The sequence below is a fragment of the Scyliorhinus torazame genome, chromosome 16 (genome assembly GCF_047496885.1).
Source record: "Scyliorhinus torazame isolate Kashiwa2021f chromosome 16, sScyTor2.1, whole genome shotgun sequence".
In the NCBI taxonomy this organism is placed as follows: domain Eukaryota; kingdom Metazoa; phylum Chordata; class Chondrichthyes; order Carcharhiniformes; family Scyliorhinidae; genus Scyliorhinus; species Scyliorhinus torazame.
Window position 1 is genome coordinate 111,716,052 of NC_092722.1, and position 12,728 is coordinate 111,728,779.

The following is a 12,728-nucleotide window of genomic DNA, read 5'->3' on the forward strand; positions in this document are numbered from 1 at the left end:
ATTTGGCCTAAAATGGCATTGCAGTGATGGCAACCAGCAGCAACTCCCTGCACTGTGCCTTCCCTGTCCGAGTAGGAGGCAACAACACAATGCCTGAAAGAGAAATTAGTGGCAATGTTATTAAGCAGAAAACAACTGCTGGAGAAATATGTAGTTCGTATTGCGCACAATGAGAAGTGGTGGGTGGGGGGGGGGGGGGGGGGGGGGGTGAATTGGCAGCTAAATCGGGATGTCAAGCAGCAACATATTGCTTCAATTGGCTTTTTATTGTCACAAAATTCTATGTTGACGCGATGCATAGTTGTAAAGTCTCATCTGTGAAGTGGAAATTTGGAATAAAAGTGACCAAAAAGGCTGCACCTCTTTCTTCTAGATCGAGAGAGCTTCAGACCGTCGTCAATCCTTTGCATCCCTGGCGTTACGTAAGCGCTACAGCTACCTTGCTGAACCTGGAATGAGTGAGTTTATTTTCCTTTAAACTCCATCGATAATGTTTGTGTTATTTGACATTTGTTTGCGACCTCTTAATTCTGGAATAAAGCACGTAAATAACTAAATATATTCTATATTTTACCGATGTTGCCTGTATGTATGCATATCGGGAAAGCAAGATCCAACTTTGATTTGCAAACTTTCACTCAAATTACGTTTTCCATCACATTTCATTTTTTATACACATATATATATATATAATATACATATATTTAATATATATATGATTTGCTGCTCGAACTAAAGTTGATTCCATGCTGATTACGATGCACGCTTATGTATTACATGTCTAAAGTTTTTAGTTTCTTGAGCAGTGATTTCAATAAAAATGAAAGATCATGCTTGCACAGAGTGGGTCGCTGTTTAACACAAACATCATGAAGTATCCAGACAGCTATCTCGAATTTCAAGGAACTGTTGACTGTAAGATGTCGCTTGGAACACAAAATATGGTTAGCGCGCTTGTTGGAGAAAATAGAAGACTTGCATTTGTATAGCGCCTTTGACAACCTCAGGATGTCCCAAAGTGCACTATACATAGTGAAGTACTTTAGAAGTGTAGTCAGTATTGTTAGGTAGGGAATGCAGCAGCCAACTCAGACACTGCAATATTGTGCAAACAGCAATAGGATAATGACCCGGTTTAGCTCAGTTGACTGGACAGCTGGTTCGTGATGCAGAGCAAGGCCAACGGCGCAGGTTCAATTCCATTACTGGCTAAGGGTATCCATGAAGGCCCAGCCTTCTCAACCTTGCCCCTCTAAGAAGTGGTGATCCTCAGGTTAAATCCCCACCAGTCAGCTCTCCCCCTCAAAGGGGAGAGCAGCCTTTGGTCATCTGGGACTATGGCGTCTATACTTTTACTTAATTTGAATGACCCGACAATCTTTTTAGTGGTGCTGATCGTGGGATAACTATTGGCCGTGACTCACTCCATCTCCTCTTTGCAATAGTGCCGCAAGTTCTTTCACACCCACTTGGGAGGGCAGATACTATGCCAGTTCAATGTAATGTCCAACTGTGCAGCACTCCCTCAGTACTGCACCGGAGTGACCACCTAGGTTGTGTTCTCAGAACTCTGGGGTTGAGCTCCTGACTTCTGATGAGTGCACGATCACTGAGCCAGGCTGACACTGTGAATTGGCAGTGATACATTTGGTCATTTTCAAACTGTTTCTGAGACCTATTTTGATCAATAGTACAATTTGAATTGTGCTTATGTTAGAAATAGGTTTCGATACCATTGTCTGATAGTTTGACACTGGGTCAGGTTGGCTGTAGATAAAGGTGTTGGTGTCACTTCTGTTGCTCCACAGTTTCTCCTGAGATCAGAAACTAATTGGCCCGAACCTTTTTCCTTCGTACATTAATTTGCTTAATAAGGAAAAGGGGTTTAATTAGTGATGATAATGGAGAAAATAATTTAGTATTCCAAATTCTTCCGCTGATGGATGTAGATGAACACCACGGGTTAGCTGATAACAGGCAATGAACAGGGCACACTGGTTAGTGTAGCTTTGAATCTCGTTTTGTAGTTCTCACCATTCGTTTCATGTTTTTGTGTTTTATTCATTTTTTCATCCCTAATTCTCGATCCTATTTTTGTCATTTCACATTGTTTTGGCATTGTTTTGATTCGCTGCTTTGTTGGTTTCTGGTTTGATAACTGCTGCGTAGATAAAGTGAAATAAATGTGAACATTCTTTTCTGGATCAAATTGTTCAATCAGTTTTATCACTGAACTTATCACTGCTTTTAAAAAAAATGTTAAAAGATTTGTACTTTTTCTTCCAACTGTTTAACCTATTCACTGACCAGATTTTCTTTTTCTCTGGTCTCTCCGTTTCTTTGATTTTCCTCGTTGATTTTCTTTTGTTTTTTATATTTATTTGGATTCTGAAACGTTTAAGAAATCATTGAACGAAGTACAGGAACCACCAGGTCTCTCCCTGCACCGTACTCATACAAGCCGGTCTTTTCCACAAGGCCCTTTCAGTCCTGGGCAGCTGCTCCCATTACAGTAGCCGGACAAGTGAAATCTGGAATTACGTCTCTGTCAAGTTCAACGTCTAACACGCCTACCGCTTCCCCATTAAAGTCAGTTTGGTCTGTCTCTTCTTCTTCACCTCTCAAATCAACCTTAGAAGCTTCCACAACCTCCTCCGTAAGATCCATGAGTGATTTGGCATCTCCAATTAGGTCATTTAAGTCCTCACCTTCACCTATAAAAACTGTAGTGACACAGACTCAATATTCTGTTAAATCCTCCTCTGCTTTGAATTCTTCACCTGTAAAGGGAGTCACATCTTCATTGTTTTCCTCACGGCTGCCCTCTGCAACAACGGCGGGATTGCTATTGGAGAGGTCCTCTATAACCATGACCCCGCCAGCCTCCCCTAAAGCTACAGTTAACATGTACTCGTCTACTTTGCCGTTCAAATCCATCATTACAACTGCGCCCACTGTGCTGTCTTCTTCTTTGAAATCAATGTCGTCCTCAGGATCCTCTCCTGTGAAGTCTATCGTTGATGCAGCCCAAGGTCTTCCGTCGGCCTCGTTTTCACCTTTTAAGTCAGCCATGTCAGGGAATGGCCAGACAACAGCCAACGAAACGATATCACCGATCAAGTACCCCTCGGCAGCGGCTTTTTTCTGCAGTCAAGCTACTGGATCCTCACCTGAGAAAGCGTCAGCTGCTATGCTGGCCACCAAATCCATCTCAACTGTGCACGATGCAGTGGAGAAAGGCCTCACAGCTGCCAGTGCTGTCACATTTACCCCTCTTAAATCAATAGCGCCTACTACTGTTCCTGCTTTTCAAACAATCAGATTACCCCCTGCAGGGTCCTTGTATTCCTCATTGAGGTCTTCATCCGTGACAACCACATCTGTGACGTGTTCGACTATAACTGTACCAGTGTACTCTGTTGTCAATGTGTTATCGGAACCACAATTGAAAAGGCTTCCCGAGACTACGCCATTAACCAAATCAGCTGCCGCATTGATATCACCAATAAAATCCTTGACCACGGAATCGCGTACGCAAACGCAGTCCCAATTTACTCGGACGCTATCCCCACTGAAATCCTCCTTGTTTCTTGCTCCTTCAGCACTGAAACTGTCTTCCACCTCCTCCCTATCCTCCAGTCAGGAAATTTTGAAAGACGTTGCTGAGATGAAAGAAGACTTGATGAAGATGACAGCCATCCTCCAAACGGACTCCGCGAGCGAGAAGTCATTCCCGTCGGAAGTGTCTGCAAAAGGAGGGAAGAGTGAAGATGAAAGTGAGGAGCCTTTTAAGCTTGTGGAAAAGGTTAAAGAAGATTTGGTGAAAGTCAGCGAGATTCTGCAGAAAGATGGGTTGACAGAGAATAAACACAGTGTCAAAGGAGCGCAGACCAATGGAGATCTTTCGGGTGAAGGCGAATGGGTCACCTTTGATTATGATGACATTGAGGAGGCTAAGCAAAGGGCCGGTGAGGAGTTTGGCACTTATGTACACATGAAAGCCAAAGGTGCAGGTGAAAAGGACTTCAGTTTGGCAAGAGTTGTTGATTATTTGACAAACGATCTTGGTATTGATGCGTTGGGAAAAATGGTTGACAATAAATACCGGCAAACGGATGTCAAAAAGGATGGTGAAGAAAAAATGTTCTCCAAACGAGCTCATAAACCAGCAATGCCGTTGCCAGAACATAAACTGAAGATGCCTCCACCGCCCATGCGCCCTTCTGCTTCAGAGAAGGAGTTGAGCAAACTTGCCGATGCAATGATGGCGACGGAAGCCATATTGGAATCACCCGATGACTTTTCTCAGCATGATCCAGATAAGAGTCCTCTGTCAGACAGTGGGTTTGAGACCAGGAGTGAAAAGACCCCTTCAGCTCCTCAGAGTGCAGAAAGCACTGGGCCTAAGCCTCTGTTCCATGATGTTCCGATACCTCCAGTTATTACAGAAACACGGACTGAAGTGGTTCGTGTCATTAGAAGTTACGAGCCTTCACCGGATGAAGCGCAGGAGTGCAAAACTGATGGATTGTCTCCATTGCAAAGTCCAGAACTGTTTTCAAAAGCAGAAGAGAAACCAATTGGGTCAATCAAGGACAAGGTGAAAGCTTTCCAAATTAAAATGCAATCAGACGACGAAGACAGTAAATGCCTGAAAACCAAAGAGGTACGTGTGAAAGAAGAAACCCACATTACAACGACTACTAGAATGGTTTATCACACACCTCCCAGCACTGAAAGCAAAGCGAGTGAAAGGATAGAAGAAACGATGTCTGTCCGTGATATAATGAAGGCGTTTCAGTCGGGTCGTGATCCTTCCAAAGAACTGGTTGGACTTTTTGAGCACAAGTCGGCTGTTTCTTCAGAAACACCATCGATGTTCCTCGATAAAGACTCTAACTTAAAGCCAAAAGTGGCACGAATTATTGAGTTCCATATCGATAAAGGAAATAAAGCAGAACCAACGGAAGTCATCGTAAGAGAGATGAAAAAGCACCCCGAGAAAGAGCTCTTTGTTTATCAGAGAGATTATTTGGGAGACGGTGAAGTAAGAGAGACCAAAGCGTTTCCAGAGAAGTTTGAGGTCTGCCAGGATGAGCAGGCACAGCAAGAGGAAGAGGAGCTCACTGCTGAAGAATCTCTTCCATCCTATATGGAATCATCGAGAGTGAACACCCCCGTCTCCCAGGACGACGACAGCCGGCCGAGCTCGGCACAGCTCATCTCTGATGACTCGTACAAAACATTGAAGCTCCTCACTCAGCACTCTGTTGAGTATCATGATGACGAGTACTCCGAGCTGAGAGGAGAGTCTTACAGGTTTGCCGAGAAAATGCTTCTCTCTGAAAAAATGGACATATCTCATTCCGATACTGAGGAGTCAGTCACGGAGCAACCTCAGGTCTTCTGTGCGGACTCGCAGGTGATTGGCCTTTACAAACGAAAGACCGACTCGGCGCAGGAGAAAGAGCTCGCTAAGTTGCACAAATTTACGCCCGAGGGTAAATCCCCAGGTCAGGATGATCCTTACGAAAAGGTTGCGGTGCTGCACTATCCACCAGAGTCCGGCAGTCCGAAGCATGCGCTCTGGATGCGTTTTAGTGAGGACAGGCTCGAGGGCGGTAGAGAAAAGCTCATGTACGAAGACAGGGTGGATAGAACGGTGAAAGAAGCGGAAGAAAAACTGACTGAAGTGTCTCAGTTTTTCCGCGATAAGACAGAAAAATTAAACGACGAGCTGCAGTCCCCAGAGAAGAAACCACACCGGCGGGAAACGCACTCCGGGTTGAGTTCCGCTAGCAGCAGTCCCGAGAAGCTGCGACTCGCCGAGGTCATGCCGAGTGACGACTGGTGTCAGGAGAAGCAGAGTGACCCGTGCTTTCGCAAGTATTCTGTGCGTACCGAAGAGAGAAGAGCAGCCAACTCCCGGCCGGCCTCGGCGCGCAGGACTTACTCCAGTTTTTCAGACGACGCGAAGGATAGAATGAGAAAAGAGGAAGATTCGCCGCCACCGGCGTTCCATTGCGTGCAAACGAGGAACGGTACCCCGCATTCGAAATCGGAACTAGTCGGGTCCCACAAGGTCAATGAATCCCCGCAATGCACCCACCCGCATGACCGAGGCGTGCAAGACGATCACGTGGATGGCAAGCTCAGAAAGTTTGTTGGCCCTTACCCTTGTGGTCAAGTTGACGACGAGGCAAGAGTGAGCTTGTTTGAAAAGACTCCACAAGAAGGGCCGCAAGGCCACTCCCTTAAACGAGTGCACGAAAGCAAACTGCCCGTATACCAGTTCTCTCTGAAAGAAATCAATCAGAAGAAGCTGGAGCACGCTGCGGAAGGGGCTATCTCAACGATAAAGGAAGTGCACGCCAGCAAGCTGAAAGACCTAAGTGGACTTGGAGGCTTGAGTGTCGGTGCAGAGCCAGTGGTAGTGCTTCAGAAGACGGTCGAGGTTGTGCCACACACACAAGCCTCCCAATTTGTGGGCATTGCTCCAAAGCAGTTGATATTTGGTGCAAAAGGCACTGTGCGATCGTCTGAGAACGATGCAGCAGCATTGGGCAAAGACGCTGAGTCCCAAATAAAATCAGAGAAGGAGAGGAAGGTCTACAGGACTTGGGAGAACTGTGGGAATTCCCATCACAAATCACATCGCGACAAGCTTACACACGTACTTGTACATGATAATCTGAAGGAAAATAATGCTGTTCACGGAGAATTTAGTGCCAATGGACAGACCCAAGAGAAAACTGGCCCTTCGGTGTTGGAGAAGGAGCTTCTGTCAAATAATAGGCCCTCAGTAAAAGAAATTCAAGAAGCACTGTTGACCTCTCCGTCCAAGAAACTGGTTTACACAGAGCTAGTTAGTAGAGAAGATGGTGACCGCGCCGGCGAGCAGACGAGAGGAAGAACTGTGAAAAAGGAGAGTTCAAGTCCGTCACAGATCCCAGTCAGAATATCAGAGGAAAAATCGAAACTAGCTTCTAAGATGCACGAATGCAATGGTGATCCGATGAAATCCCACAAGTCAGAGCTGATAACTAGTTTGTCCAACATGACTCTTAGTCGGATCAGAAAAGGAAAGCAGCTCTTTGAAGTAGCAGAGACCAGTATTCAGACTAATGGCTCTAAGGACTGTCATTCCAACAGCCGCGGAGATCATATGGACATGGGCAATTATCGGGAGGAGCTCGAAACCTCCCCAGTCAAATCTCCTGACTCCCTTGAGTTTAGCCCTGTTAAAGATGCATCGTTGAGTGAGTTCTTTGATCAGAGTCCAGTTGAGTATTTGGAAAAAGTAGCACCATTAGCGAGCATTGAAGGATTTAAAGAGATAAAAACTCTGCCTGTGTACATTAGCATCGTTCACATGGGCAAACAGTATGAAAAGGAAACTGCAGGCCCACACCAAGGAAGTTTTAAAAGAATGGTCAGTGAGGAGAGCAGGACAGTGCAGGAGACCAGGGGCACTTTTTATACAGTTCGACCGCACAAGCAGCCCTCCTCTCCTCAGGGTAGTCCAGAGGATGACACTTTGGAACAGGTGTCGCTTATAGAAAGTTCTGGTAAAAGCCCTCTTACACCTGAAACGCCCAGTTCTGAGGAAATCAGCTATGAGCTTTCTTCCCAGTTGCCAACCATGCACGGAAAACCTAGTCCAATCCCGGAGGTTTCCGAGGAGTCGGAAGAGGAAGAGCTGGCCAAAGCGGCATCTGTTAAAGAGGCCAGTAGATTCACAGTGAGACCGGGGAGAACGAGTGAAGTAAACGGAAGTGACAAACGAACAAAAGAAAACCGCGTGGCCTACATTGAGTTCCCTCCGCCCCCACCCATCAACGCCCTGGACGCCGAGACACCCACCTCAAGGAACAGCGAACACTGCGCCACCGCTGAGGACGATCTAGCCATGATCGAGCTCAACTTGCAGGAGGAGCACGACAAACACTTCTTGACCGAGCCTGTCATCAGGGTCCATCCGCCCTCCCCAACCCCACCCGGAGTCAACGACAGCGATACGAGCAGCGATGAATCCATCTTTGAACCAGCCCCACTGAAAAAGTACACCTTTAAACTCCACGACGACAGCCCTGCTGGTTCGCCAAGATGTAAAGCCAAAGGGCCGCTGGAAAAGACCAACGATCCCCAAGATGAGGACGACGAGTTTGCCTTAGATGGTATCTTGGAGAATGATGCAATCCCAAATGGCAATAATGACCAGTCGGTTACCGAATGCTCCATAGCAACAACAGCAGAGTTCTCCCACGACACTGATGCCACGGAAGTTGATTCTCTCGATGGCTATGACCTACAGGATGAAGATGATGGCTTTACTGAAGCGGACTCTAAATCCTTGAATCAGGGACTAGAAACGAAGATGGATGGATGGGTGACTGAAGGGATTTTGAAACAGGGGGATCGTTCCTATAGCCAGGGTAAACTTGCAGTAATTGAGGAAGAAGGAAAGGTAGGCGCTGAAGAAGAAACACCCTTGCAGTCTAAAACTCAGACTTCTGAAAAAAAAGGCGAAGGGCAACCTGATGGTAAACCAGTACCTGAGATCTTCACTTTGGAAGGCAGGCATCCTGACAGAACTCGGTTTAATGATACGTATTTTAGTTACAAACTAGAGGAAGAATTTGCAACCCAGTTTAAAACTGTTGCCACCAAAGGCCTTGACTTTGATCCATGGTCTAATGGCCGAGGGGACGATGAAGTCTTTGAAGCTAGGTTGAGAGAGGATGAGCAAAAAGCCTATGGCTTAGCAGTAGAGGACAGGTCCCAAGCAACAACACCAGATACAACCCCAGCCAGAACCCCAACAGATGAGAGCACTCCAACTAGTGAGCCTAATCCCTTCCCATTTCATGAAGGGAAGATGTTTGAGATGACTCGCAGTGGTGCAATTGACATGAGCAAGAGGGATTTTGTTGAAGAAAGGCTCCAATTTTTCCAAATTGGTGAGCATACCGCTGAAGGGAAGCCAGGGGAAAAGGGGGAGAGGGTTAAAAACATACTCGTAGTCACAACACTGCTTCAGTCAGGGGACAACACACCTGAGGCGCCAGTAGAGACACCACAAGTTGAGCATGAGAAAGTCCAGGCTAGTGGAGATGGCCTGGAACTGTTATCCAGTGACAACCCAGCGGAAAAACACTCATCGGCCATTGCTGCTAAAATTGATTCTAAATTACGCACGCCAATTAAAATGGGAATTTCTGCTTCTACCATGACGATGAAGAAAGATACGGGTGCACCCGAAGTGGTGGAAGTTAAAGCTGACGCTGTGCTGTTAGATTATCAGGTTGCAGAACATATGGTCTTAGAAATTGAGCCTAGAGCCATAACTCAAGAATGTGTCAGACAAAGCGAAAGGGCTGATTTGCCAATAAGTAATTGTAATGCCAAACTTTCTTCCCCAGCCCCAGATACTGACTGCAGTCAGAATAGTAGCCAGCCTAGAGTCAGACCACAAATTGAATCGGCTGTCCAAACAAATGAGAAAAATCTGGGTCCATTGGCAACCCCAACAAGCGAAAAAGTAAATCTAGATAAGCAGGTCGCGGAACCAGTAAAAAAGCCAAAATCGAGACTTCCCGTTAAAACATCCATGCCTCCGTCATCGGTTCCTCAGAAAGAGCAGAAAGCATCACCGAGCAAGGTGAAACAGCCTAGAAAAAATGGGTTAAAGGGGAAAACCGAGTCGCCCAAATGTTTTGAGACAAAATCTAGACCACCCGTTAAAAATATTGACAAAGCGAATTCAACTTCGATGGCAAATTCTCAGTGCAGCTTAGGACAGGGTGAAAAAGTAACTTCAAAACAGTTTTATTCCAGACTGCCAGTTAAGGTAAGATCGAGCACTGCCACCATTAAACCAGATAGAGCAGGAAAGGGGCAAGTGAGTGAGGTCTGTAAACATTCGGTTGAATATTTTAAAGGGATTAGCGGTGAGGCGTTAAAACATGTGGATCGACTTGCCGATGAAGAGAAAAAAGTGCAGTCAGAGATCTTTGATGATGAAGACAGCCCATCGAGAAATGCATCCTTATCGGAATCCGGCCTACCTTCCATTACATCGCGGCCTCCTAGAGATTTGAGACCAGAGGCAGCGCCTTTAAAATCAAAGGTTGAAAAGGTCTACAGTGAGACAAGGAACAGTAAAAGGACATGTGGGGAGGAAAGCAGTCAGGTTTCTGGGCCTCACGTGGCTCGCATCACGGAGATCAAGCCTAGTTTGTAAAATTTTCGACTTGTTGATCTTTAGTGCATGATTATTTGTGATTGCCTGTGGCGTGATTTCCCCTTAGCTGCCATGTCATCATTGTCGTTGTTTGTGTTGTGTCGTACCCCCCCCCCCCAACTTAATTCCAATAGCCTTCACTTAGTTACGCATGCCGACCAACTTTAAGCAGAAAACATGAGGCAATGTCCACTCTGCAGCCCCACGATTATATGTAAGTTAGGCAAGAAGGTGCAACACTGGTGCCTCAAGAACTTTCATTTAAATTAAAACATATAGATTGTTCATCAACTGTAGTTACACAACATTATCTAAGTTTGTGGGTGTTTTCAGCATGTTTAGATCCATTATCAGTAATGCACCGTGATGTTATATAATCTGTTGCATTCAGTGTTTCTCAATCTAGACTTTACCTCAGATCCGTGATAGGATTTACACTCGTGAAGGTCACTAGGGAACATTCATGTTGTACATAAGATGGGCACGAGTAGCTTTCTGACTAGAATTTAGATGTTATGTGTGTGACGTGGAATGATGGTCTAATGCAGTATTTGAAACCGCAGGTCCCCAGACCCCATGTGATAGGACAGACATAAGGACAGCCATAGTAGCAGATCATCTCGGATTAAGCTGGACAGGTAAGATGCAGTTCTGTTATTCATTTTATACCACAAAAAATAAAAAGCTGCCCTGACTTGTTGAGCCCTAAAGTACATGTTGAACCATTATAATAGATTCATGGAAGTCCAGCTGCTATTTGGAGTGGTTGCAGGTGGCTGTTTTCTTTTTACAAGCTGAGTGATCCTTGACATTATGAACTGAAACATGGAGTACAAATGGAAGGAACATATGTTAAACCTTTATAAAGGTATTGGATAGGCCTCAGCTGGAGTGTGGTATTTAGTTCTGGGCACTGCACATTAGGTTAGGCCCTTGGTGATAGTCTCGAGAATTCCTGGAATAGTAATAGCGATGCAAGGCTTCTGTTATGTGGCAAGACTAGAGAAATTGTGGTTGTTCTCCCCCAGGGCAGAGAACATTAAAGGGAGATTTAATAGAGATATTCAAAATTATGAAGAGTTTTTATAGAGTACATCAGTAGAAATTGTTTTTGTTTCTCATTTTCTTCACTGGCATTGATGTTGACCATTCCTAATTGCTCTTGAGAAGCTGGTGGTGAACCACCTTCTTGAACACCTGAAGTCCATGTGGTGTATGTACACTCACTACTCGGAAAGGAATTGTTGTTTGACCCAGTTGTTTGACCCAGCGACAGTGAATTGATATAGGTGCAATTCCCAGTCAGGATTGTGTGGGGCTTGGAGGGGAACTTGCAGATGGTGGTGTTCCATCTGCTGCATTTTTTTTTTAGAAAATATTTTATTGAGGCATTTATAATTTTAACACTTTTCAACAATAACATCCAACAGAACACACAACAAAATAACAATCATTCCCCCCCAAACACAAACCCCAACCAACAAGGCTTCCCCCTCTCATTCCCCCCGCTGACAGACTCATTATTCTCAAAGAAGTCGATGAACGGCTGCCACCTCTGACTTCGGGGGCTCGAAGTCCCTCCATCTCAGTAAAATCCGCTCCGGGCCACCAGGGAAGCAAAGACCAAAAGGCCGGCCTCTCTCCCCCACCTGGGCTCCGGGTCTTCCGACATTCCAAAGATCGCCACCTCTGGACTTGGAGCCACCCTCCCTTGTAGGACCTCCGATATGACGTCCGCAAATCCCTGCCAAAAGCCCCTCAGCCACGGACATGCCCAGAACATGTGTACGTGATTAACAGGACTTCCCCCACATCATCCACACCTATCCTCCACTTCCTCAAAGAACCTGCTCATCCGGGCCACAGTCATGTGCGTCCTGTGGACCACCTTGAATAGGATCAGGCTGAGCCTGGCACACGACAAGGATCCGTTAACTCTCCGCAGGGCCTCTTCCCATAACCCAGCATCCAACTCCCCCCAACTCTTCATAGAATTTACAGTGCAGAAGGAGGCCATTCGGCTCATAGAGTCTGCATCGGCACTTTGAAAGAGCACCCTACCCAAGCCCACACCTCCACCCTATCCCCATAACCCAGTAACCCACCCAACAAGAAGGGCAATTTAGCATGGCCAATCCATCTAACCTGCACATCTTTGGACTGTGGGAGGAAACCGGAGCACCCGGAGGAATCCCACGCACACATGGGGAGAACGTGCAGACTCCGCACAGACAGTGACCCAAGTCGGGAATTGAACCTGGGACCCTGGAGCTGTGAAGCAATTGTGCTAACCACCATGCTACCGTGCTGCCCTTCTTCCCACTTTCTCTTCACCTCCCCTATTTGGGCTTCCTCCCACTCCATCAACTCCTTATAGATCTCTGAGACCTTCCCCTCTCCAACTCCAGTTCTCGAAATCATTGTATCCTGTAGCCTCCTCTGCAGGAGGCGTGGAAAGCTTGAGACCTGCCTTCGTACAAAATCC

General features: G+C 46.1%; 1 protein-coding gene across 48 annotated transcripts in view; it reads left to right on the plus strand.

The window, feature by feature from the left end:
* The window catches only part of ank3b (ankyrin 3b), a 1,101,178-nt gene that overhangs the window by 1,018,716 nt on the left and 69,734 nt on the right, over nt 1-12,728 (plus strand). For 40 of the 48 annotated variants that reach the window (XM_072478848.1, XM_072478844.1, XM_072478845.1 and 37 more), the window contains 3 exons: nt 374-458; nt 2,403-8,960; nt 10,807-10,881. In XM_072478848.1, coding sequence (XP_072334949.1) covers nt 374-458; nt 2,403-8,960; nt 10,807-10,881 — 6,718 coding nt within the window. The remainder of the gene's footprint in view (nt 1-373; nt 459-2,402; nt 8,961-10,806; nt 10,882-12,728) is intronic. The other 8 variants (XM_072478876.1, XM_072478877.1, XM_072478878.1 and 5 more) reach the window with 2 other exon arrangements.